Genomic DNA, 27,057 nt, shown 5'->3' with positions numbered 1-27,057 from the left:
AAATGATTGTGTGTACATATGAACAGTGTGAGTTTTACATAATACTCGTATGTGGCTGTGGAGAACCAGCAGTGACAGTGTAAGGAGTGGTGGTATGGTGTAAGTGGTACATGGCAGTATTTGTCTCCATACACATGGGTCAATCATCTCTATGCTGTGTGTGTGTGTGTGTGTTAGCATAATGATAATATGTGTATACATGGTACATGGTATTGTGTTACACTGTACAGCCGGTCTTCTGGTTGATTGTCATTCATACTTGAATTCTCTTTCAGCAAATTCATCGACAGTCAGAAAAGAAAGATTCTGTTTGCAGTCTGTTTGTTTTTGTTTGTGTTTTGTATCACTTTGTGTTTAGAACGATGCCGTTTGACTTCTGGAATGATGTCGTCCTGCCAGCATGGCATGACATAGCTCAATGCCAGATTACACATGAAGCGCTCGAGAAAGTCGTCATGGCAATTGATGAACATCATCCACGTATCAGCAGAGATCCCATGCTGAAGAGCAATGTGATGGGTTGGAAGGAGGTTATTAAAACCAACAGGAATTTAGAAAAGGATAGGTTAGCCCCATATGTTGCCTGTGTTACTTGCTACAAGAGAGGGCAATCAGGTGTCCAGAGCTTCATTCAAGACATCCAGTCTTCAACTTTCCCGTCCAATGTTGCTGTTGGTGGAGTGCTGGAGAGAATTTGGCAAGCTCGGAAGAATGATCATCCTGATGAAGATGTCAAGGATCCATGTGAGTAAAAGATTGCCATTTTACAAGTCAGTTCTAACACTTGCACCCGGTTTATTTAAGCAGGGGAGTAGTGCAATGATTTCATGGTATTTTGTATGTAAACTTTCATACAGTGAAACCTGTCTAAGGCGACCACTCAAGGCACGAGAAAAAGTGGTCGCCGTTGCCAGGTGGTCTTCTTATCCAGGTTCAGTGGGTCACGTGACCCTATCCACATGTGATACATCATTGTGATAAGTGCATCACAGTGCACACACGTACAGGTATGCTACTCTAGCACGACTCATGTGCCAGGGGTCCTCAGACCTGTCGAGCGTCGTGCATGCACCATGCACATATACACTTCCTGCACTGACGTGTAGATCTACCATGCATGGTGCACCATGCAATGCATACATTTACATGTACTAGCACTGTGCAACGCGGTCGCGGGTGGGTGGTCGTCGGTCGCGTTGAGCGACTGGTCGCCTTATCCGAGCTGCTTTTAATGTGAATGCGTCCGTGACAAGGAAAAGTGGTCGCCATGGTCGAGTGGTCGCCATTACAGATTTTACTGCACTTCATACACGTGGAATTGCACCACTTCACTTGTTAGCTGCTCTGGCAACCCAATACTTTCACTAAGCACTCTCAGAAGACTACCTTGTAGTCTCATGAGCGTAACTATGAGATGTAGTATTGGAGGACAGGAACCACTGGAGCATGCGCTGTTCTATAGTTGATGGAATAATCTGAATAATCTTTACAGACAAAGAAGCGGGAAATATGAAATAGTGAGCACAATAGTGCGTTTGTATTGTGACCTGTATGCTGCATAAGTATCATAGCATAAGTATACCTGTTGCATACTTGTATACACCTTGTAAATGAAGATAGCATGTGCAATACTGTACATTGAAGAAATCTACACGTCATACATGTTATGTGTGATGTTATGCTTGTGCATGTTACAACATTATACAAGATCATGCATTCTATTCTGTAGAGTAGAACTACAGTATATTCATAAAAAGATGGACTTCTAGCCTTTGACCATAAATGGGTCAAACCTTTTAGATTATTTTTCTGCAATCCCTATGGAATCCTCTTCTAATTTTGTTTCTGAAGTCAATTTGTCCAAAATGCAAGCCATAACAAGAATAGGATTTCGGCCAGGTTTTGCCCCAAAAGCACTAATTTGAGAAAAACCATCAAAATCCAGGCCGTTTGAACCCGCTTGCAACAGTGCATTGTGCGGTTCGAACCCCAATTCAGGTACCCTTTTTGGACCCGGTTTCAAATTTCAAATTTCGAAGCACTGATTGTATACGATAATATCACGAAAATCGCCAAATACGGGAGCTCGCCAGAGCCAGGGACCATCTTTTTTATGAATGGACTGTAGAACCGGCATACTGTAGAGGCAGAAAATTTCGTCGGTCAATAATTTCGTCCAACTCCAAAGAAGAGTGGTTCGTCCGGTTGAAAATTTCGTCCATGGGTCATAAGAGTGTATAGAAACGCTGGACAAATCGATATTCGTCCTACATTTAATTTAGTCCAAAAGCTCCTTGGACGAAAAAGACGAAATTAAATTCCAGACGAATATTTCTGCTTATACCTACCATCAATGGGAATGAAAAATGTAGTTGAGCCGATGTAGGATAATCACAACTCATGCATTGTACCATCGTGTTACGGGTTTTAGTCAATACATGTCTGTACAAAAGTACTGAAATGAACATGATTGCACTCACTTTAGTGTAATCGTGCTATGTAAGTTTAATAACGAGACGTGTAGATCTTTACTTGATCAACTGATGCCAAGTATTGTTTGGTGTAAAGATCCATCAATCTTTGTTACGCTACATGGACTTTGGACTAAAACTGAGCATGTATGTCACATATGCTGTATACAGTCAAATTATCAAGCAATGCATTTGCAATACTCAACGCTACCTGAAAGCTATATTATTATATGAGTGCACATTTTGCCTGAGTTCAAATGTAGTCTAAAAATATACTTCCTCCGCACCACCGAAATGTGCACTTATTTTTAAGAGCCTGTGAGCAATCATTCCTTGACATTGGCTAAACAGTACGTCATAATTTGGATGCAAGTATCTAGAAAGGGAAAATACATCTATGATAGCGGACGTTTGATGATGACTCAAGCTAATGGGGACTCAAACCCTCTCCAATATAATCAACAGCGAGTGACACAGACACACACAAAAGAAAATGAGTCATACGATGTGTGAAAGTTTCAATTCCCGTGCTTCCGGGCTTTGCACGCAAAACCAGTTTGCGCAGCTAGTGCACGTATGCCCGACACGTGGGCTCGTGCATGGAAAACCTGTAAGCATTGCTGCGATCGCGAGGTCCTGTACGCACCAGCTGCTATGCGCGGAAGCCGGCGCAGAACTAGCCTGCAGCACGCAGTGTCGAATTGAAGTGCTTTTTGTTTCAAGCTCCTGCACTGTAAGTTCTTCATCTCCTGCCAAAGTCTGAACAAGTGAAAATCCAGTAGCTCACATTATGTCATTGTTCTGTCTGGACCTGTACAGCTGAAAGGCCACAAATGAACCTTGACTACTGGTCAGAGTGCAGAGCTTGCACAACGCGCAAAGCTTGAGTACCATGCAACTCTGAGTTGAGATATTTTTTTCCAATGGATTTCTGCTGAAATACTATGGAGAGGCTGGTTCAGGAAAAGTGCTCTGCTGGTCCTTAGGCTGTGACGTGCTGTTGTTTGGAATTTGATGTTGTGCCCGCAGCCGATTTGTGATTGCTCCTACGCCGTACGAGAGTAGAAAAGCCTTCAGACTACTTTTGCTAGGTAGATTGTGTCTCTCAAGTACACACTGATCCTGCCAGCAATGAGAATGTGGCCAGTTTAAAGGGGAAGTTAAGGCAAAAATTAAAATTTCACCAGTTGTAGCCTTCGAGGTGCTGAGTCGAATGGTCGCAGTCCGAGGAAGCTGAGACGCTCCCTTCCTACTTGAATCCCAATCGAACTCGCGCACTTCCACTGAAACTGGGTGACAGCGCCCTACTAGATGGGGATTTGTATGCAAAATGTCACTAAAAGCGCCATTTCGTTCTTATAAAAGCACGGATGACCGCCATTGGCCCATATGTTGTAGTCTTTTGGACGCTGAGTCGACTGATTTTGGTCCGAAAAGGCTGCGATGCAGCGTTCCTCCTTTATTCCCAATCGAACATGGTTGAACAAGCGGTCACGTGCTCCTGCGTACGCCAGTCACCTGGTCACCGTGCCTGCAGGGTACAACTTACTAGCCTGTTTGACCTTTTTTGGGTGCAGTCCTGTCACTCGAGTTGAACTCGAGTTGAACCTTGGTGTGAAAGTTGTCGCCTGCTGGCGTGGTGACCAGGTGATTTGGGCACCCAGGAGCACGTGACCACTTGTTCAACCATGTTCGATTGGGAATAAGGAAGGAACGCTGCATCGCAGCCTTTTCGGACCAAAACCAGTCGACTTAGCGTCCAAAAGACTACAACATATGGGCCAATCGCGGTCATCCGTGCTTTTATAAGAACGAAATGGCGCTTTTAGGGACATTTTGCATACAAATCCCCATCTAGTAGGGCGCAGTCACCCAGTTTCGGTGGAAGTGCGCGAGTTCGATTGGGATTCAAGTAGGAAGGGAGCGTTTCAGCTTTCTCGAACCAAGACCATTTGACTCAGCACCCCGAAGAGTACAACTGGTGAAATTTTAATTTTTGCCTTAACTTCCCCTTTAAGGTAACACGACAAACTTAAACCATGGAAAAGATATGCGCACATTGCGGTGGGGTGGCGAAAGTATGAAGATGACATTCAGACAAAGACAAAAAAGCGGCGACAAGTACGGAAAAGTGTGCACACTGGGGGGGGGGGGGGGGGGGCAGAAGACGGTGCAGCATCATGTACAAAGGGGTGACAAAAACACAGCAAAAACGCAGCAGCAGGCCGCAACAGAATGACACAAACGCAGCAGCATGTACAACATACCTATTTGTATACAGCATATTATTTCCTAGTGTGCAGGTCAAATGCAGTCTTTGTTATGGTAATACAGTGTATGTACAGTCTGTGTGGATATGGGTATACGTATAGCTCATGTCATTCCATGCTCTGATCAATTGACACCAGTTGTTCCACACCAGCAACCATATAGCCCAACTCAACCTCTTGTGCTCAGCTGTGCCTTGCTATGCTTGTGCCACACCACGTGCACACACACACGATGACACTGCATGCACACACACACACACACACCCGTGCACACACACACACACCACATGCACCTTTTTTGCCCTTTTGAGTTTTGACGCCCATCACCGAGGCGATGATAGCGATGCTACAGCAGAAGCCATAGCAACTTGTGCTGGGATTGCACCATTTAACAGCTTACAAGGCTGAAGAATTGACCGCCACTATTCTGAGCAGTGAATCCCTCTGTGACTTTTTCGTTTTCGTTTTTTCCAGCACACATCACACCACATATTCCACCATATACTGGCTGTTGGGACTGACCACCCAGGATTTTTCATACCACGACACACACACACACACACACACACACACACACACACACACACACACACACACACACACACACACACACACACATACACACACACACACACCCACACCAGACACACACACACACACACACACACACCACCACCACCATCATGTACCACACACACACACACCTCAGACCTCAGACCTGCCCATCGCGGAAGCGATGATAGCGAACAGCTATATTAGACATAGCAACTTGTGCTGGAATTACACCATTCAACAGGTTGCAAGGCTGATGAATTGACCGCCACTAATTTTAGCCTGGTATCCACCACACAGCAGATTGAAGTGGCTTATTCTGGCCAGTGAATCCCTATTTTTCATTTTTCCATTTTTTCATTTTTTTGGACACACACGCCACACCACATACTCCGGCATACACTGGCTGTTGGTAGCCACCTAGGATTATGAAAGAAGAGCTAGGAGATGAGAAAGAAAAGAAAAACATGTGCGACCATAGTCGTCTGGAATTGAACCCGCAGCCTCTTGATAGGAGATCGACTGCACATACCACTGCACCATATGGGACACACAGGGACACATGCAAACAAACACACACACACACACACACACACACACACACACACACACACATACGCGCGCACACAGATACGTGTATACGTAAAGTCCGCTGCAAGTGCCCACTTCGCAGCAAACGCTCACCACAGCGGGTCCATAGTATTTTCGTCTTTTTCAGGTCAATTTAGTTGTAGAAAACTGGCATGAAGGTCGAATGCGTACAAGAACGACTGTAATGCCCACACACTGCCTATGTCTTACCAGGATCCTGTGCAAAAGCGATTTTGCGTCTTTATCTTGCTGCAAAGAAAAACTTCGGTCGGGATTTCCTTTGCATCCGATAAAAGAGTCATCTTTGTTATTTTAGTTCGTTCTCCTGATGATGGGCCAGCCCTGAAAATTTGGTGTACAGTAATGTAAATGTAAATTTGAATTTGAATCGCAGTGAAGAGACCGTTTTTTTGAGTTTGGAGTTGAGTAGTGAAGTTTCCTAAAAGTTTGTTCTCCAGTATTTTGGTTTTCAAATCATGAAATTTCTGCAGTGCCATGAATGTGACGATGTTGCACTTTCAGAACGGAACCGTGATTGTTCTGACGAAGCGTCATTCGACGACTTGACCAGTCGCAGTATTGCAGTCGCAAGTCGAACAGGGGAGATGTCACAAAAGCTACACCTACAAAGTCGCTACCAACTTGTTGACAACTCTGAAGTGCTCGAGAAAAACCCTTGCCTTTGCGTGTTGCGTGATTTGGAAATGATGGCTTGAAGCACCGTCAGAAGTATATTTGGTTCCTGCAATACTCTGCATTTTGCTATCTTGTTATTCGGAAGAAAAACCCATTTGGATTTGCGAAATACAACAAACAACATCATAAAATCACTACGAGCCAGCTCGTAGCTAGTGCCCAAAAAGACTTTGAAACCAGGAAAGTGGACATTGTTTACCGTAGCAAAGCGCTCTTCGCGCCACGGTGTGAGATGCACTTTTGTACAGTGGGAGTGACAGTGCATGGGGTCAGTGCATACAGGTTAGCAGATCTTGCACAATGCGGTGGGCATTTGCAGGGGACTTTACGGTACACAAACACACACACACACATACACACGAAAAAACACTATTGGACCAGACATAGTGGTTACAATAACGTGTCCTGTTTTTCTTGTGTATTATTCGCTGTCTGTAGATTTCATCACAAGGGTTGTCAAGAGCAACCTACCACAGATCATCGCCAAACTAGCGACCGTACCAGATATAGTGCTCACTGAAGTATTTGGAGATGTCAACCCGAATGAAAGGTTTATCAGCACTTATCGAACGGCATGTGAGGTGGCCGGTCATGTACGTGATCTTCCACTTTGCTGTCAATCAACAATTGGGGCGTCTTTACTGTACCCAGTGGACAGCTTTGTGTTCCTCTTTTATGACTTACACCACCCTGATCTCACTCAACGACTGGATAAAGATTTCCTGATCAAGATCGACCATGAGGCAGGATGTGATGGGAGTAGTCTTGTCCAACTGTTGAATTTGGCTATTGATTTACAGAGCGATAGTAAGTGACAATTTGAAGACTGCGATGCAAGTTGAAGAATGTCCATGATGGTGAATCCTAGTCAATGGATGATGCTGGTCTTTGTCTTAGTGTGCATACCAGCTGAAGGTTATATGAAAATACAGTTGTCTTATACCAGCAGAAATGTTCTAAATGATATTTTCTGTTTTCCAATTTGTTTAGTATTCGTTATGTTCTAGCCTTGGTTTCCATTGTTACGAAAATGAGGAATTTTATTGAAATCGTCCATACCTAATCATAATGGCACTTTCTCCCAGTGACTTGACGTGACACTTGACTGACTCACAACCGCCATCCAGATCACACAAGAAGTCCATTGAACTTTCGAAGTCGGCGGGAAAGCGCTAGCTTCAGTGTTGGGAGCAACTCATGTTCTGATGAAATGATTGCCGAAGTCGTAAACTCTTTTTCATAGCATAGTAAAGTAGCCTAAAACCTGCCTGTCATGTTTGTGGACATCACCGGCATAATATTGTTTTGTAATGTCATAATGTCACTAAACTTTATGTACCAGCAATCCAAGCAATACTCCTAGAGAATTCTATTGTGTCGGATTCTTCTGATCTCATTTTCATATACAGGAGGTACCGCAGTGTCAATGATGAATGATGAAGGTCTGATTGCATTGAGAGAAGGACCAGGAGATACAGTTCAAGGTTAGTATTGTCCATGTAATGGTCATCCATTAATGCACAACCCTAGTTAAGGGAAATACATGCTCAAAGTTTATCAGCACAAGCCTTTCAGCGCTAGCATTCCAGCACAAGCATCACAGCATCCTGTACATTAGGACTACCTTTCTCAGCGTGGCAAAACTGAGCGTCCATAGAGTTAACGAGGAAAATCTCAGCCTGACAATAAATCCCACTGAGAATTAGAGCGCCGTGGAAATGAGTGCCTACAAAGTCAGTACAAAATACACCAGCGGGAGAGAAAGGCGCGCAGTTAAGTTAGTACGACCTGATTCTGCAGTGATCATTGCTATTTATGTGTCACACTCAGGGGCATCACACACTTTATGACCGGTAAGACCATGGTCGTACCACTTTTCATATGACGTGGTCTGCCCAATTCATCCAAAAAGCAGTGAAAATTTCATAGGATCATGCACTTCTACTTTCGAAGTACATGCACATGCACTTGTACATTCACTGTGTACATAACTCACGGAGTTGACTTGGAGTAGAGCAGGGTATGCATATGTGCCCTTTATTGGTACTGTTCTGTCTGTACCCATGGTTGCTGCCAGTGCCAGTAGCATACTAGTACTTGTATACCAGGTAGTTGTATTTAGTGCTGTGCACTACTTGTATAATGATGCTATGTAGTTACATTGACTGTTGCTGAATGGTAAAATGTAAACATGGTAGTCTACATGTACATGTATGTCGTCAGCTCATACACACACACACACACACACTCACAGAGTGACAACCCCCCCCCCCCCCCCCCACACACACACACACAAACACCCCCCCCCCCCCACACACACACACAAACACCCCCCCCCCCCCACACACACACTCACTCTTACAAAGACAGTCTACTAAGCAGCAAACACCTAGCCTGCAGGACCAGTAGATCAGCTATGGTATATGCATGAAGTGTTGGCATGTCATGTCGGCATGGAGACGGCCTTTCCAGGGTAACTGGAGCTGTGAAAAAACTCAGTTCTGATTTGACTTTCTTACTTTTCTGTTGTGGTGAAACAATGTCAGTATGAACGGGAGGACGGCCTATGCATTGTAACTGGAGCTGCGAAAGAACTGTCTGCTTGATTTACTTAGTTTTTGTAGTGGTGAACCAATGGCAGAATGAAAAGGAGGGCTGCCCCACATAATCAAATTATAGACCTGAGAAATGTTGCAGAGTGTGTGATTTCAGCAGACGTGTCACATAATTGGCAGACACTGGCTTGAACAGTGCTAGGATAAGAAGTGCTATGGAAATGTTCTGCGCTGGCACTCAGTGCATGACCACAGATACCAGGCATGCGGATAATGGGGTGCAACTTCAAGAGATTTAATACCATCCTCTTCTAAAGTTAAAGGGGAAGTTAAGCCTAAAATCAAATTTGCACCAACTGTAGTCTTCGGGGTGCTGAGTCGAATGGTCTTGGTCCGAGGGAGCTGAGACGCTCCATTCCTCCTTTATTCCAGATCGAACTCGCGCACTTCCACCGAAACTGGGTGACTGCGCCCTACTACATGGCGATTTGTATGCAAAATGTCACTGAAAGCGCCATTTCGTTCTTATAAAAGCCTGGATGACTGTGATTGGCCCATATGTTGTAGACTTTTGGACGCCGAGTCGACTGGTTTTGGTCCAAAAAGGCTGCGATGCAGCGTTCGGCCCTTATTCCCAATCGAACATGGTTGAACAAGCGGTCACGCGCTCCTGCGTACACCAGTCACCTGGTCACCGTGCCTGCAGGCTACAACTTACAGCATGTTTGGGCGAGTTTCTGTCACTCGAGTTGAACCGTTGAACCTTCGAGTTGAACCTTGGTGTGAAAATGTGTCGCCTGCTGGCGTGGTGACCAGGTGACTAGTGTACGCAGGAGGACGTGACCGCTTGTTCAACCATGTTCGATTGGGAATAAGGGCCGAACGCTGCATCGTAGCCTTTTCGGACCAAAACCCAGTGGACTCAGCGTCCAAAAGACTAATGGGATGAATCCGGGTGTTGTAGGCTAGCTAGACCCAATTCAATCTTAACATATCCTTCCCATTTTCTTCAATAACTTCTTCCTCATATCTACATCACACGTATTGTGCTTTGTTCTGGTGTATGTGTATAATTATATTGTGCAGCTGATAATGGCCAGTATGCAGCAGCTCTCAGTGAACTGATGAAGGAAGGTGTGCAGCTGATACCGTATGGCCGACTGATAATGTGCGGGCCAGGCCGCACAGGCAAGAGCAGCTTCCTGCGATCCCTCCTGCATCAAGCGTTCATGTCTCAAGTCGACAGCACAATCGGTGTGGAGCTGGAGAAGGTGATCTGCACCATCGAGAAACAAGGGTTACAGTATGTGTGGAAGCAAGCTGAAGATTCTTACCAGCAGCAGTTGGCCCTGACACACAGAGCTGTTGGACAAGAGCAAAGGAAGAAAGAGATAGTAGCAGCACTGAGACAACAAGGTGTGGAGATCCCAAAGAACACCAGATCCACATCCTCCATGCCATCAACTCCTGCAGCATCACCATCCGCTGTGGTTGAGACTGAGCAAGCAGATGCAGCCAGTGTGAGTGAATCTGCTATCAGCCAACGTGATGAAGCCATCCACACCGGATACTCTGGTCAATCAGCTACCAGTTCATCTGAAACCATGTACTCTCAGAATGTTCCCACTGCATCCAAGCCGGAGGAGGTCTCAACCATGAGTGTAGAACAGGTAGCAACAGCAGAGCAAGATGTGCAGCAGCTACAGACGGAAATCAACTCAGCAACGCAGAAGTTTGAAGGCTTCATTGAAGATCTGAAGAAGGGCAAAAGTGAAGTTTTCACTGCAGAGCATCTGAAGAACCTGACATTTATAGATGTCTGGGACTTTGCTGGTCAGAAGCTGTTTGCAGCGATCCAACACATGGTCCTGGCCTGTGATCGATGTGCATATGCTGTTGTATTTGATTCCTCAAAGAAGCTCCAGGACCGAGCGAAGCCGACTTTTGGTGTAGACGGTGAGGAACTGCCGCTTTCCAACAGTCTGGAGCAGACCAACTTTGATGTGATGGAGACGTGGTTCAACGCTATCCACGAGGTCATTGGAGACAGCGACAACGTACCCGTGTTTGCCATTGGCACTCATGTGGACAAGTTACCAAAGAAGCCAGAAGCAAGGAAGAAGGCAACTGAAGAGATATATAAAGAAGTACATCTTGGCCAATGCAGATAGTAAGGCCTATGCAAACAACATTGACAAGGTGGTATTTGTGGATAACACACGAGCTGGCAAGGATCCAGAAGACCCAGCAGTTGTTCAGCTACGGCATGACATCATCCAGCAGCTGCAGCATCAGTTCAGCGTTGCCATACCATTTCGTTGGCTGCCTGTAACCATCTCCATTGGGCACATTGCAAAATCATTCGAACGACCATGGTTATCTGTTGACGAGCTACGTCGCTTGGCCATTGCTGTTGGCAGCATCTCCAGTGATGATTCGGAGTCCGATTTCCAGGAGATGTTGAAGTTCCAACATGGTCTTGGTCATTTGCTTCACTTTGTTCACAATGCCCGTCTTCGTGATCGTGTGATCATTGACATCCACTGGGTTCTGAAGACGATGTCACTGCTCTTTTGTCCTGAACCAAAGGATATGCAGAGCAAGCGTCTACGTCCACAATACGACTTGCTGACTCAGGATGGCATCCTCCTTGAAAGCCTTGCCATGCACCGCTGGTCACAGCACAATCGTATGACATCGCGCTACACGGCCACAGAAGAACAGCGCAATTTCCTGTTTGAGATGGGTGAGCACTTTGCCCTGTTCTACAACACCAAGACATCTGTGAGCGTGCCTGGTCAGAGAAAGGAGGTGACAACTCGCAAGTTCTTTGTACCAGCACTAGTGGAGCGAGTTGCACGTCTTCAAGATGAATTGAGCAAAGGCAAGCCAAGTTCAGCTATGTACCTTTACAGTGGTGCAGATCGTTACTTTCCACAAACCCTGTTCTGGTGTGCTGTTGTGAGGTGTATGCAACGCTACAGTCCAAAGGTGGATCCTATCCTGTATCACACATCAGCACGTATTCTGGTGAAGGATCGCTTCTGGCTGGTTTTGCAGTATTTCCAGCATGGCATTCGCCTGTCACTGGAGATTCCCGTCGCGGCTGGCACAACGAAGTCTTTTTCTACCGATGCTGTTGCTCGTGTGGCAAATTCAGTTGGCTCTCCTGGCGTTGGTACTGCAGCAAGCGAGGATGAGTCCGCTGCAGTCAAGCTTTGTCATGAGCTTCTACCATACCTGGAGTCGGAGCTTGACAATCTGAAGGCATTCTCGCTGACTCACGTGAAGTTTAGCAGAGCTGTTCGCTGTCCATGCTCGTTCAGCCGAGATGCGTGTCGCAAACACAAGAAGAAGGGTTGTGCAGAGATTGGCTGTCAGCACTTTGCTCCACTGGTGGAGGGATTACGTCCACGTTGTACCATCGGAGGACGCCCAGAAGTGGATATCAGTGATGTACGGCAATACTGGCCATGCTTTGCCAAAGATACACAGGTAAAAACGAAAAAGAGGTCATATTCAGTTTTTCTCAATATATATTTCCCCATGCTTTGCGTTTACAGCCCGGCCGAGAGTATGCATTAATACAAGGCCACTACATGTCAGAATGGTGCAGCTGTTAGGGCTGTGAGGCCAATCTCTTTTACTCAGTTGCCCTGATCTGGAAGTGTTTTTAAATCTACCGGCTCCCACACCAAACAATCACACTGTACTCTAACCCAAACCAGTGTAGGTAATATTGCACAATACAGCATGCATTCGCTGGCTCAGGGTTTGCTGTTTCCATGACAACCACCATGTGACGAGAGACACTGGCATGCACGTACACATTATTAATTTATTATTTTTGTCGAACCGTGTCGACAGGTCCATCAAACCCAAATCTTTGAGAAAAGATTTCCCCTGATCGCATTTCTCCATAATGTAAAGCCGGGAATTTTCGGTGGTGTAATATTTTCGGTTTTTCCCAAAATCAACGTTTCGGTAGGCTGACGGTAGCGCGAAAATTTCGGTAAATCAGTTTTCCAGATCCAAAAATGCATTTTGCACACTGTGTGGCATGGATTGTTGAATTTTAGTTCTCAGTTTATTTTAGGTAACAATCACCTGTACTGAAGTTACTGAAAATAAATCTGCTCCTAAATTTTCCCTTTTCACAGTAGTGCTTGATACCCGGAATGAGTACAAGTATATTTTGCTGCACTTGCAAGACAATAGCAATAGAAACATAAGGAGTTGATGTGGACAAATGCAATAGGGCTTGAAAGTGCTATACCACAACCAGGCCAGGGTCATGACAGCGCTGAATTTACGATCAAATTGTAGTCTAGTTTTGTATGGATCCATGCACGTTTGAGTTGTTTCCTTCTCCATAGGGTGAAAAATCTGCCCAGACTGACTGGACTGCTTCCAACCCCCGAGTAGTGGGGACCAAATTCTGGCACTGAATCCAATTCAGTACACCAGCATGTGACACAATGTCAATGAGAGCCTACCTGACAGATATGCACTTTGCTATACTATCGAAGTAGATCCCCCAGAAGTCGTTATCTGCTTATCTGTTGAGTTCTGACTTCATCATTTTTAGTCCCGGTACAAGTCTACAGTAAAGGGATGGGGGAATGGCTGGTGTAAATCATTTTCTTTGTCTGCATGCCACATTGCTGTGTTTCATTGATTCTCTCCAGATCCCAGAGCTTGCTGATCCTGAGAAGCCAATGCCGGCAATGCCAATGACAGTTGTGGAGCCCGCAGTCAAGGACAATGGTGAGATAATTCAGTATAGTGTGAAATTGATAATATGCCCTGGAAAGTACTGTGCTGCTCAATGAAATCCGGTCACGGGAATCAAGTACGTGCTCGTCGCTGTGCAACCCTGGACCTGCAAACACTGGTTTGTGACCTGGTGCAGTGCACTGACTACTTACTTGACTCACTTGATCGGATTTCATTGAACATTCACTGTGGAATACGGGAATGCAGGCTGGAGAACGAGACATGAGAAGCTAGTATAACCTGCCTATCCCTGGTCACTAGAGTGTAGGGTTCACGCAGGGAAGGACACACTGGAATTGACCATAATGTCGGGTACGAAGGCTGAATAAAAGACTGGGATTATTCCTATAGAAACGTGTGTCAGTGCTGGGCTTCTCTTCAAATCAGGTCGGTATTTAACCCTTTGTTTACAGACTGTACAACTTTCGATCCCCTGGTACCGAAACTTTTCAAGATTTCAATCGATCGTAACTCAGTCATTTCTGGGGTATTTCAAAAACTAAGATGTGTAGGTCGAAGAGAAAAACTCCCAGCTGTCCATTGAAACAATCGCTGAAGCGCTCCGATGTGCGGTTCTGGGAATGTGTGTGTGTGTATGTGTGTGTGTATGTCGATCGAATCGATAGGTTGCGGGTTCGATTCCCGACGATTATGGTCACACACGTCTTTCTTCTCTTTCTCAGACTCTTCCTGACTTTTCTTTCATTCTCCTGGGTGGTTACCAACAGCCAGTGTATGCCGGAGTATGTGTTGTGGTGTGTGTGTAGAAAAAGAAAAAAAAGAAAAAAATGGAAAAATGAAAAAAAAGGATTCACTGGCCAGAAAAAGTCACTTCAAACAGCTGTGTGGTGGATACCAGGCTAAAAATAGTGGCGGTCAATTCATCAGCCTTGCAAGCTGTTGAATGGTGTAATCCCAGCACAAGAGTCTATGTCTAACATAGCTGTTCGCTATCATCGCTCCCGCGATGGGCATGTCTGAGGTCTGAGGTGTGTATGTGTGTGTTTGTGTGTGTGTGTGCATGTGTGTGTGTGTGTGTGCGTGAGTGTGTGTGTGTGTGTGTGTCCATTGTTCTTATCACCTGACGAGGGCCAAGTGCCGAAACGTTGTAAAATAACGGAACTTGTTCGGATGTGCAGCGCTCTTGGAATGGGTGTGTCCACTCAAATTCCTTTCCATGTATTATCGGTGTTGTGCAATTCCATTTTTATTTGTTTCTGGACATGTAGTTGTGGGTAGTTGTGTGTTCATGTGTCATCTGTGCCTTCTGTATTTTGCTGCTTTCGCAACAGACAATCCGTTTGACCTGGATAGGTTTGTGTGTGACATTCAACCATGGCTGAACAAAGTTGACGCAGATCTACTGCGGCGGATGGTGGTCAAGAAACATCTCATAACTGACAGCGCATCAATAGAGAGACTAAAGAGAATTCGGACCCGGGATGGACTATCTGATCATAATGAGGAGCTCATCCAGTTGCTCAGAGCTGGTGGCCTAAAGACTTATCGTGATCTCGGTGTTGTCATTGAGGAACTTGGGTATGTGGACAAGAGCAAGGAAATGCTCTCCATTTTGTCCCACACAGGTACGTTGTTGCTATCCTTTTACTGCAATGTGTTCAACTTTGGTGATGTTTAATGGACAGCTGAGAGTTTTCTCTTCGACGTACTTATTTTAGTTTTTGTAAATAACCCAGGAATGACTGAGTTCCTTCGATTGAAATTTTGAAAAGTTTCGATCCCAAGGGATCGAAAGTTGTACAGTCCGTACACAAAGGGTTAAATCTGTTATTTCAAATGTATTTCCTCAGTAAAACCATTCTTGCATGCCGATACCTTACCTTGAAAATCAGGCTTGTTTTCAAAACAGTCTTTTATACAAGACAGCATAGCATGTGTACAGGGTCATTGGAGTGCAGGGTGATTGATGGGGAAAGGATACATGGGAAGTCATTTGCACTGGGGCACTAGAATGAAGGATGCATGCAAGGAATGAGGGTTCAGGGGGTCAAGTACGGAATTAGGAATTTAGCGTTTTCGATTGGGTCCTTTCCGGATGAATATCTGCCGCAGAAAATATAACCATATCAAAAAAATATCGACAATGCTGTCGTCCGCCTTTGATCTATAGTGCATGCAGCTCGGGCTGTACTCGGAGTTCTCACCAAACACGATAGGTCGAGTACTGGTTCCCACCTGCATCACAGCCTAGCAACCCTACAAGCGCTTGTCATGTCAAATCTTGTTGCAATGACCATGACCAACTGAGAAAAAAATGTCAGATATGATTTCTTTATCTTCACCTCTCCATGCTCACATATCAACCAATGTCAACAAACATCTGTGATAAAATTGAGAAATTTGAGTCCCCTGGAGGTGTGAATTTGCTGTTTCTGGTCCATACTTTTTGCGTGAGATGTGTGAGGATGCCGGATTTAATGAACTGAATAATGTACTTTTGTAGGACGGAAAGGTAGTGAATATGACAGCAAGAGTACAAGAGTACTGCAGTGTTTCAGATCTGCTGATATGCACAGTTGCACACTCTGGTTTATGTACTCTTGATGACACCCATAGTGTTCTGGAGCAGTGTCATTGCTAAGGGGAGATGGAGATGAGTGAATATTACGTTTGTACTGTCGTTGACATGGAAATCCGGTCGCACGTCTAGCGGGCCCAGGGCGCTGGACATGCAGCCGTGGGTATAAGCAGTACACACATTATACGCTGCAGCGCGCTGGTCGCATCGGATCAACATGACTATGCACTGCACGCAGCGTTCTGTACGCACTGAGGGCGCCGGTCCCGGTCAATCGACTGGATTTCCATGTCCACGACAGTACTTGAAGTAGTTTTCTCCACTCACTGTTTTTCACTGTGTGCTCCTTTCTTCTTTGACTTGCAGAAGTTGCAGCAACTGCCCAGAAACCCGCTGTGTCAAAGAGAGCTGTAGCCTACCAGCAAGCACTGTGCAAGCATTATGCTGCAATACGAAGCAGCCTGGAAAGTTGCGTCCTTGACTGTGTTACCAGTTTGCGTGCAGAGGGTCACCTCAGTACGGATGTTGTCATGGAAACCAGATCCCTGCAGAAATCAGCAGGGCAAGATGAGACTCTAGATCACATGTGCGCTCTTCTGGAGAAGCTCCCCGATGATGGAATGTGCTTCTTTGTGGAGGATATCCTGCCGTCGCAAGGTCTGTCACAGCTCGTGGAGACATTCCGTGTGTGTCCTGGTCCTGGAAAGTGTTCACTACATCGCAATGACCTGCATCCTGTATCAGTGTGTTCCAGTGACAAGACACTGTCCATGCAGACTAGTGTTGATGTCTCCCAGACTGGTAATGTCAAGAGTAGTCAACTTGAGACTGGGGTAAGAACTCTACTCTGTACAGTCTACTTAACTGCATGTTTGGTGATTGTACAGTGAAGGTTACCTTAGCAACCAGTGCAATAAGAAACAACAACACCTGTGTTTGGAAAACATATCGTATCGATGCACAGACCAGAATATTATATCAAAAATTATTTTCAAGACAGTATACTTGCAGTATAGAAGTCTGTTTCTGCGCACGGATGTGCTGCTCAGTGAAATTACCCAACAGGCTTTCCTTAACACGAACAATTCTCATCAATCTGTCCTCATCTCCTTTGTAGATGTCTGAACTTCACCAGGAAGTACTGCGTTCAAGCTATGTGGAGTTGAAGTGCAGTTTGGACGTAGAAGAGGGTATTCTGGACCGTCTGCATGCAGAGAGCATCATCACCCAGCCCTTCTGCAAGAAACTCCGTGCAATGGATGATCGTGAAGACCAGGTATGCATGTACTGGTGTGCATTTCTATACAACGAAGAATGGGGGGGGGGGGGGGGGGTCAGGGTTCTAGTCTAGCCCGTTCTTATTTTTGGCAAACAGCAGTTTCGTTCCGGTATGATGGTACAGTCATACATGAACAGTTATGCAGAGTTATACCTCTCGGTGTACATTATCCTGCATATCACGGTTTCCGTTCTTATCCGCAAAAAATCCAGCCTAGACCTTGGAGAAATTCTATCTTAGCCGTTCTTGTGCGGTCCGTTCTTGGGCGGTCCGTTCTTGGGCGGTCCGTTCTTGGGCGGTCCGTTCTTGGGCGGTCCGTTCTTGGGCTGTCCGTTCTTCGGCGGTCCGTTCTTCGGCGGTCCGTTCTTCGGCGGTCCGTTCTTCGGCGGTCCGTTCTTCGGCGGTCCGTTCTTCGGCGGTCCGTTCTTCGGCGGTCCGTTCCCCGGCGGTCCGTTCCCGGCGGTCCGTTCCCCGGCGGTCCGTTCCCCGGCGGTCCGTTCCCCGGCGGTCCGTTCCCCGGCGGTCCGTTCCCCGGCGGTCCGTTCCCCGGCGGTCCGTTCCCCGGCGGTCCGTTCCCCGGCGGTCCGTTCCCCGGCGGTCCGTTCCCCGGCGGTCCGTTCCCCGGCGGTCCGTTCCCCGGCGGTCCGTTCCCCGGCGGTCCGTTCCCCGGCGGTCCGTTCCCCGGCGGTCCGTTCCCCGGCGGTCCGTTCCTAGGCGGTCCGTTCCTCGGCGGTCCGTCCTTCGGCGGTCCGTCCTTCGGCCGTCCGTCCCTCGGCCGTCCGTCCCTCGGCGGTCCGTCCCTCGGCGTTCCGTCCCTCGGCGGTCCGTCCCTCGGCGGTCCGTCCCTCGGCGGTCCGTCCCTCGGCGGTCCGTCCCTCGGCGGTCCGTCCCTCGGCGGTCCGTCCCTCGGCGGTCCGTCCCTCGGCGGTCCGTCCCTCGGCGATCCGTCCCTCCGAGGTTCGTCCCTCGGCGGTCCGTTCTTCGGCGCCCGACAGCACTGTACACATACAACTATATTTAAACATAGTCACAGCGAGTGTCACATTGCTGTTTCATTTACAACTATATTTACACATAGTCACAGCGAGTGTCACATTGCTGTTTCATTTACAACTATATTTAAACATAGTCACAGCGAGTGTCACATTGCTGTTTCATATACAACTATATTTAAACATAGTCACAGCGAGTGTCACATTGCTGTTTCATTTACAACTATATTTAAACATAGTCACAGCGAGTGTCACATTGCTGTTTCATTTACAACTATATTTAAACATAGTCACAGCGAGTGTCACATTGCTGTTTCATTTACAACTATATTTAAACATAGTCACAGCGAGTGTCACATTGCTGTTTCATTTACAACTATATTTAAACATAGTCACAGCGAGTGTCACATTGCTGTTTCATTTACAACTATATTTAAACATAGTCACAGCGAGTGTCACATTGCTGTTTCATTTACAACTATATTTAAACATAGTCACAGCGAGTGTCACATTGCTGTTTCATTTACAACTATACAGAAGATACATTTGGGTGGGCATATCCATTCCAGGGACATTGCAAATCAGAAAGAGTAGCACCACTAAATGTCAACGTAATGCCCCATTTTATACGATATAGTGGAATTACGATGGCTGTTGGGAATGTATGTTTACATTTTGCATGTTAAGCTGTCACACTTTGTATGTGTGCAATAAAAAGTGGTCAATGCCCAATGGCAGACTAAAGCAAGCATTTGTATTTTATACGTATACTCAAACATTCCTGGCTTACGTGGGGGGAAGACCGTGTCCGTAACTGTCAGCTGCCTGTGTCTCTGAATAACTCTGAATTGCAATTATGACTGTCATGTACAGTACTACATTAGAAATCCATGTTGGTGTTTTGCACCTTGCCCTCAAACAAATGAATACTGTGCTGGGGCTCCCCGCGTGCTAGTTTGTACGTGAACTGAGTGTGTGGGTTACAGTGAGAGCTGCGTCTCACCAGCCTGTGTGGATGCACAAGAAGCGAGAGTTTTGAAAGTCTGAAGAAAATGTTGAACGGTCACTGCTTGGATGACGACCACAGCATAACTTAGTGGTGGAGCATCGCTGGCCATAAGCGATGGTCCCTGGTTTGAGTCTTGGTGGTGATAATCATAATATTTCAGACTTTTTCCGTTTGCGCCTTTCCCTGTAACTAATGAATGATGTCGTTGTTGTGTACTGTGGTGACTGGCTCTTTTTTTATTGGAATGTTGTGTCTCAGGCGTCTGTCTTCTTGGAAGCACTGCCGGGCTGTGGCAAACAGGCATTCCGTCAGTTTGTGTCTGCTCTGAAAGAGAGTGAGAAGCTGGCCCACCAGGAGCTGGCTGATCTCCTCCAGTTGAAGCTACTGGAGATATCCTCTGTAAGCATACTGTTGTTCAGTGGTATGACACTATTTCCATCTGTACTTCCTTTTTTGATAACCAGCTGTACTTGTCAGAGGATTTTCCTGGCTTCATTGTTGTTTGTTTGGTCCAATCCCTTACTTGAATTGGGAAAGCAATTTCAAGGAAGCACACTTGTGCACCAATGAGGCCAGACTCATGGGTATGTGTGTGTATGTGTGTGTGTGTTGGGAGGGGGGGGGGGGGGAAGGGGGTGCACAGAGCAAGCAGCTAAGTACATGTATGATTTGTGGACACGTTGAATAGGCTCTTGTCATCCATTATGTTCTCATAGTCTCTCCCCCCCCCCCCCCCACACACACACATGCACACACACATCTTATGCTCTGCTCTCTGTCCAGTTTGGCAGAGATGTAGCATTGTTGGGCAATGTGATAGTCCAGTATGCAAATGTACGGAGAGTCTCAGAGAATGTTAGAACGAAGTTCGTGATGTACAATGTTGTTTGAAGCCGTCAACATGAGGCTTAGTACGTGTGTTGTTCCAGGACTCAGTGCATTGATGAATGTCTCTTTGTGTGTGTGTGCTTTTGTCCCCGCAGGGTCTGTGAAGGTTACTCTGCTGGTGGACCCGCCATGACCTGCTATGTACCCACAACGAGCTGTACCAGTGAGTGGTGTGTGCAGACGCTACTGAACGATCGTAATGTTTCTGATCAAGTGTGTTCAGGTATTCCAAGACCTTTTCCAGTTGTGTAATTTTTACTCTGTTTTGAGATTTTGTCTGGCATTCTAACTGATGTAGATATGATTGAATTACACTTTCCTTTATGCTGTTTTATTGCTAGAATTAATTGCTCAGTGAAATGGTTGAAAATGCAAGTTAGAGTGTAATGAAATCTACACTCTACTGCACTGCTACTTTGTATTTGCTATCTATAGTGTGTATGCTTTGCTTTGTTGCACGAAAGTGTGATCCCTTTTGGGATACGTTTGGAGCTGCTCGGCTGCGCTAAAGAGCCTAACTGTTGGTGGCTTAATATATTATAATTCTACGAGTTTATTGATTTTACAACCTTTTGTGCGATTTCTCTGCATAACGTTCGAATTTACAAGCGTACTGTATGTTTCATGATTTCAATACTATCGGATATCCTTGATTCACCTTCCTCACTAGCAGAGCTTATAGTTTTTACTCTCTTGAGATTAGCCTATGTTCTTTCTTCGCTTGTAGTCTGACTAGCCGAAAAACGTACTCAGCGGCACATTCACGTCTGAAAGTTGCATTGCCTGAGATTATGGAGAGTTACTCGGATTGCAAGAAGTTTGTACTGACGTATACTGTATGTGGGCTTGTACGAGTTGTACAGTATTGCTTGATCTCTATGCTTGACGGCATCACACGGTTATCACAAAACTGAACTATCACAATGTCAGACCGGGAATAACTCATTAGTGCATTGGGAATATGGCTGACTGTACTTGCTCAATATGATTGTATACTAGTTGTTAGTTGGACAATGGCGGGTATTGAGTGGAGTTAGTACAGTGTACATTCTACTTGTACATGTACTGTTGGTCGCTGGGTCTGCCTAGTAACCTACATGAAAACTGCTCTTATTTTCATGTACGTGTAGAGTGTACTCAATGCACATTTGAGTCACCGTGTATACATTGGTATGCTGTGCGTGGTGAAATTCTAGCCGTTCTTGGGCGACCGACAGTACTCACCTCTTTTGGTTTCCTAAGAGATTTAGTTTTGGGAGGCGTTAGCGAGTATGTACAGCATACCGCCTGTCTCCAAGTATGTATGACTTGTGTAGAGACTGTGGGTTCCAGGTTTTTGTGTGTTTTCAGCCTAATGAAGGGTCAGTCCCGAAAAGTTGATGGAATGTTTTTTTTCGCAGTGAAGAGACCGTTGTTGGGGTTGGAGAAGAGAATCATACTGTATGTTTCAGTGGTTGCCTTGGAGGTTAGGGAAAATTAATTAGAAAATCATTTGGGTGTAGCCGATGCTGTATCCCAAGCAAGTGTTCACTGTTGCAGTGTTGGTTCCTTTTTCGTGTCATTTTCACAATACATGATTCACCATAGCAACGATTGTCCTTACCCCGCCTAGTTACCATTGTTACTTGAGAATGCAGAGACTGCGAATCTCAGTCTCACGCGGCCTATGCAATGAATGCACCCCCCCCCCCCCCCAGGCCAAAATGAAGGCGCCAAACCGGCTCTGTCCGTAACGACCTTCGGATCGATCCACCGGGACGCGGACAGCCACCATACCAACGACCCAAGCCGGCCACTACGGAAATCATTATACATCATGTAGCTGTTCCCGTAGCATCTGCACTGCACCTGCGTCGGTATGTGTGTTTGTGTGTTTGGTGAAGACGCAGTTGTTACCGGTACGTTCATCTGCGAAGAAAAGGTACAGGACCATTGTGTTTGATAGCAGTTTTGTACACTGTAGTCTCCTGGGCAGCATACCCTTGTCCCAGAACCAGATAAAGTAGACCTGTTCAGTATCATCGAAAAAATCATTGTCGGTTCGTGTGTCCGTCGGTGACAACGAGGTCTAAACGACAACGGTAACATCGTTGCGTTGTTTTCTCTCGATCGAGTCAGCGTGATGTGTTGATGATAAGCCCCAAGTGCGACTTGTGCTGGAAAACCGAAGCTGCACTGTATCTGCAGCTATCCAGTATTTACGGTAAGGTACAGTGCATGTATACACTCTGTAAACATGTCACATGACTAAGAGGGGTAGACCTTGAAACCTTCAAGTGGTACAGTCAGTTATTGCCAGGCTGGCAAGATGGGTTGGAGTTATCCTATGTGGAGAATTGATTAAGATTTTCAAGACGTGAAGAAAACCCGTGTTAGCGATACCTACATGTAGTTGTATTGCAAGTCAAATTCACTCTATGGAACGTACTGCAACAGTAGTGCAGAGATCATAGGGAAATAGCAAAGGCAAAAGAATAATTATATTGATTGCGCTTCACATGGGTCATCGCAGTTCTGTTCACGTCATGCTTGAGAAGAGTATTCGACTTCATATGCCCAGAACATTGACCCTCAACACTGTCCTCAAACTGATGCATACTTCCCCTGTACCCCTGTACTGAAGTATTTGTATATCCGTCTCTATTTTAATATTTCACGAAACCTTACACATGAACCTCTTGCAGGGCATCGGACACGCTACGGTCACTATGGTTTTGACCGTATCACTCTTCATCCCGGCTACCCTGTGAATCAATAAAACACACTGATCTGAGGTCTAAATTTCGAAATTTTCATAGGAACCACCCCAACATCACGAGTAAATTGTACTTCAGATGGCTGACAGTGACCATTCTAAAATACATTCCAACACCCCTGCCTCTTGTCATTCACACAGCGTTTACATACAATGGAGTTCACCATGAATGCAGTGAATGGGATTTTCTGATTTTGACCTCTTTGGTTGTGGGTCTGATCAGTGATCAACTCACCTCCCATCACTTTAAAATCTGCATCTGCACCCTTGATCCATTGAGGGTGGTGGAGTTCCTGCAGATTTGCAAAACTCAGTCTAACTCAGTATCACTTGAACCATGAATATATTTTACCCATGATGTAGTGAAATGATTGTGTGTACATATGAACAGTAGTGGTGTAGAACAGAGGACTGTGTTGTAGGTGAAGTGTGTTCAGTTAACCAAAAATGAACAGAATTATGTTAGTTTAACATACCGGTATGTGGCTATGGAGAACACGCAGTGACAGTGTAAGTGGTGGTGGTATGGATGCATGCATGATAGTTTTTGCACCACGCATATCGGTCTATGCCATGTGTGTGTGTGGGGGGGGGGGGGGAGGGGGGTAACATATGGGAGGTGAATACAGTCATATACCTGTATTGTGTTACACTGTGCAGCCAGTCTTCCGTTGTATTGTCATCCATACTTGAATTCTCTTTGAATCCATTATTCTATAATCAGAATATACAATCATATTCTGGGTTTTTTGTGTTTTTCTTTGTGCGTTTTCTATAACTTTGTGTTTAGAACGATGCCGTTTGACTTCTGGGATGATGTTGTACTGCCAGCATGGCATGACATAGCTCCATGCCAGATTGCACATGAATCACTCAAGAATGCTATCATGGCAATTGATGAACATCATCCACGTATCAGCAGAGATCCCATGCTGAAGAGACATGTGTTGGGTTTGAAGGACGAATACGCTATTGTTAATAGTTCAGGAGAGGACAGGTTAGCTGCCTACGTTGGCTTCTTGATTACCTACAAGAGAGGACCATCAGGTGTCCAGAACTTGATTCAAGCCATCCAGTCTTCATCTTTCCCATCCAATGGTGTTGTTGGTGGAGTGCTGGAGAGAATTTGGCAAGCTCGTAAGAATGATCATCCTGATGAAGATGTCAAGGATCCATGTAAGTAAAAGATTGCCATATTGCAAGTCAGTTCTAACACTTGCACCCAGTTTATTTAAGCAGGGGAGTAGTGCAATGATTTCATGGTATTTTGTATGTAAACTTTCATACAGTGAAACCTGTCTAAGGCGACCACTCAAGGGACGAGAAAAATTGGTCGCCGTTGCCAGGTGGTCTTCTTATCCAGGTTCAGTGGGTCACGTTACCCTATCCACTTGTGATACATCATTGTGATAAGTGCATCACAGTGCACACACGTACAGGTATGCTACTCTAGCACGACTCATGAGTCATGTGCCTGGGGTCCTTAGACCTGTCAAGCGCCGTGCATGCACCATGCACATCTACACTTCCTGCACTGACGTGTAGATCTACCATGCATGGTGCACCATGCAATGCATACATTTACATGTACTAGCACTGTGCAACGCGGTCGCGGGTGGGTGGTCGTCGGTCGCGTTGAGCGAGTGGTCGCCTTATCCGAGCTGCTTTTAATGTGAATGCGTCCGTGACAAGGAAAAGTGGGTGCCATGGTCGAGTGGTCGCCATATCCGAGTGGTCGCCATTACAGATTTTACTGTACTTCATACACGTGGAATTGCACCACTACACTTGTTAGCTGCTCTGGCAACCCAATACTTTCCCTAAGCACTCTCAGAAGACTATCTTGTAGTCTCATGAGTATTACTATGAGAAGAAGTATTGGAAGACAGAAACCACTGGAGCATGCACTGTCCTATAGTTGATGGAATAATCTGAATAATCTTTACAGACAAAGAAGCAGGAAATATGAAATAGTGAGCACAATAGTGTGTTTGTATTGTGACCTGTATGCTGCATAAGTATCATAGCATAAGTATACCTGTTGCATACTCGTATACACCTTGTAAATGAAGATAGCACGTGCAATACTGTACATTGAAGAAATCTTTACATACATGTTATGTGTGATGTTATGCTGGTGCATGTTACAACATTATACAAGATCATGCATTCTATTCTGTAGAGTAGAACTACAGAATATTCATAAAAAGATGGACTTCTAGCCTTTGGCCATAAATGGGTCACACCTCAGTTTTAGAATATTTTTCTGCAATCCCTATGGAATCCTCTTCTTATATTGTTTCTGAAGTCTATTTGCCCAAAAAGCAAGCCATAACAAGAATAGGATTTCGGCCAGGTTTTGCCCCAAAAGCATTGATTTGGGAGATCCATCAAAATCCAGGCCGTTTGACCCCGCCTGCAGCAGTGCATTGTGCGGTTCGAACCCCAGCTCACGTACCCTTTTTGGACCCGGTTTTAAATTTCGGAGCACTGCACTGTGTACGATAATATCACGAAAATCGCCTAATACGGCAGCTCGCCAGAGCCAGGGACCATCTTTTATGAATGGACTGTAGAACTGGCATACCATCAATGGGAATGAAAAACGTAGTGGAGCGGGTGTAGGATTATTACGACTCATGCATTGTACCATCGTGTTACGGGTTTTAGTCAATACATGTCTGTACAAAAGTACTGAAATGAACATGATTGCACTCACTATAGTGTAATTGTGCTATGTAAGTTTAATAACGAGACGTGTAGATCTTTACTTGATCAACTGATGCCAAGTATTGTTTGGTGCAAAGATCCATCAATCTTTGTTACGCTACATGGAGTTTAGACTAAAACTGAACATGTATGTCACATATGCTGTATACAGTCAAATTATCAACCAATGCCTTTGGAATACTCAAGACTACCCAAAAGTTATATTAATATATGAGTGCACATTTTGCCTGAGTTCAAATGTAGTCTAAAATATGCTTTCTGCGCACCACCGCTATATTCCTCTTATCTTTAAAGAGCCTGTGAGCAATCATTCCTTGACATTGGCTGAACAGTACGTCAAAATTCGGATGCAAGGATCTAGAAAGGGAAAAGACGTCTTTCATAGCGGACGTTTGTTGATGACTCAAGGTAATGGGGACTCAAACCCTCTCCAATACAATCAACATCGAGTGACACAGACACACACAAAAGAAAATGAGTCATACGATGTGTGAAAGTTTCAATTTCCGTGCTTCCGGGCTTTGCACGCAAAACCAGTTTGCGCAGCTAGTGCACGCATGCCCGACATGTGGGCTCGTGCATGGAAAACCTGTACGCATTGCTGCGATCGCACTAGCTGGTGTATGCGGAAGCCGGCACAGAACTAGCCTGCAGCACGCAGTGTCGAATTGAAGTGCTTTTTGTTTCAAGCTCCTGCACTGTAAGTTCGCCATCTCCTGCCAAAGTCTGAACGAGTGAAATACCAGTAGCTCACATTATGTCATTGTTCCGCCTGACCTGTAGAGATGAAAGGCTACAAATGAACCTTGACTACTGGTCAGAGTGCAGAGCTTGAGTACCATGCAACTCTGAGTTGAGATCTATTTTTGTTCCAATGGATTTCTGCTGAAATACTATGGAGAGGCTGGTTCGGGAAAAGTGCTCTGCTGGTCCTTAGGCTGTGACGTGCTATTG

At 45.5% G+C, this 27,057-nt stretch overlaps 3 protein-coding genes across 3 annotated transcripts in view; all 3 read left to right on the top strand.

Annotated features, from left to right (window-relative positions):
* Window positions 1–21,547, top strand: part of LOC135818069 (uncharacterized) — a 159,346-nt gene extending 137,799 nt beyond the window's left edge. Inside the window, exons 6-10 of the mRNA XM_065331387.1 lie at window positions 15,204–15,497; window positions 16,817–17,283; window positions 17,568–17,726; window positions 19,989–20,129; window positions 20,714–21,547. Coding sequence (XP_065187459.1) covers window positions 15,204–15,497; window positions 16,817–17,283; window positions 17,568–17,726; window positions 19,989–20,129; window positions 20,714–20,722 — 1,070 coding nt within the window. The 3' untranslated portion in view covers window positions 20,723–21,547. The remainder of the gene's footprint in view (window positions 1–15,203; window positions 15,498–16,816; window positions 17,284–17,567; window positions 17,727–19,988; window positions 20,130–20,713) is intronic.
* LOC135818078 (uncharacterized) lies at window positions 364–11,388 on the top strand. Its single transcript, XM_065331399.1, has 4 exons — window positions 364–744; window positions 7,019–7,387; window positions 7,990–8,064; window positions 10,222–11,388. Exons 1-4 carry the CDS (start codon window positions 456–458, stop codon window positions 11,304–11,306), a joined length of 1,818 nt encoding a protein of 605 aa, XP_065187471.1. The 5' UTR covers window positions 364–455; the 3' UTR covers window positions 11,307–11,388.
* Window positions 21,548–24,167: 2,620 nt separating the features above from the next.
* LOC135816911 (uncharacterized) overlaps window positions 24,168–27,057 on the top strand; it is a 25,820-nt gene continuing 22,930 nt past the window's right edge. Inside the window, exon 1 of the mRNA XM_065330013.1 lies at window positions 24,168–24,549. Coding sequence (XP_065186085.1) covers window positions 24,168–24,549 — 382 coding nt within the window. The remainder of the gene's footprint in view (window positions 24,550–27,057) is intronic.

Source organism: Sycon ciliatum, chromosome 5 (genome assembly GCF_964019385.1).
Source record: "Sycon ciliatum chromosome 5, ocSycCili1.1, whole genome shotgun sequence".
In the NCBI taxonomy this organism is placed as follows: Eukaryota; Metazoa; Porifera; class Calcarea; order Leucosolenida; family Sycettidae; genus Sycon; species Sycon ciliatum.
Note: the sequence above shows the minus strand (reverse complement) of the source record. Positions and strands in the feature narration are given on the sequence as shown.

Coding starts and splice junctions, on each gene's coding strand:
- LOC135818078 (XM_065331399.1), top strand. CDS start 456: ATGGCAATTGATGAACATCATCCACGTATCAGCAGAGATCCCATGCTG. Junction 745..7,018: donor TGAAGATGTCAAGGATCCAT/GTGAGTAAAAGA, acceptor CGCTGTCTGTAG/ATTTCATCACAAGGGTTGTC. Junction 8,065..10,221: donor ACCAGGAGATACAGTTCAAG/GTTAGTATTGTC, acceptor TATATTGTGCAG/CTGATAATGGCCAGTATGCA.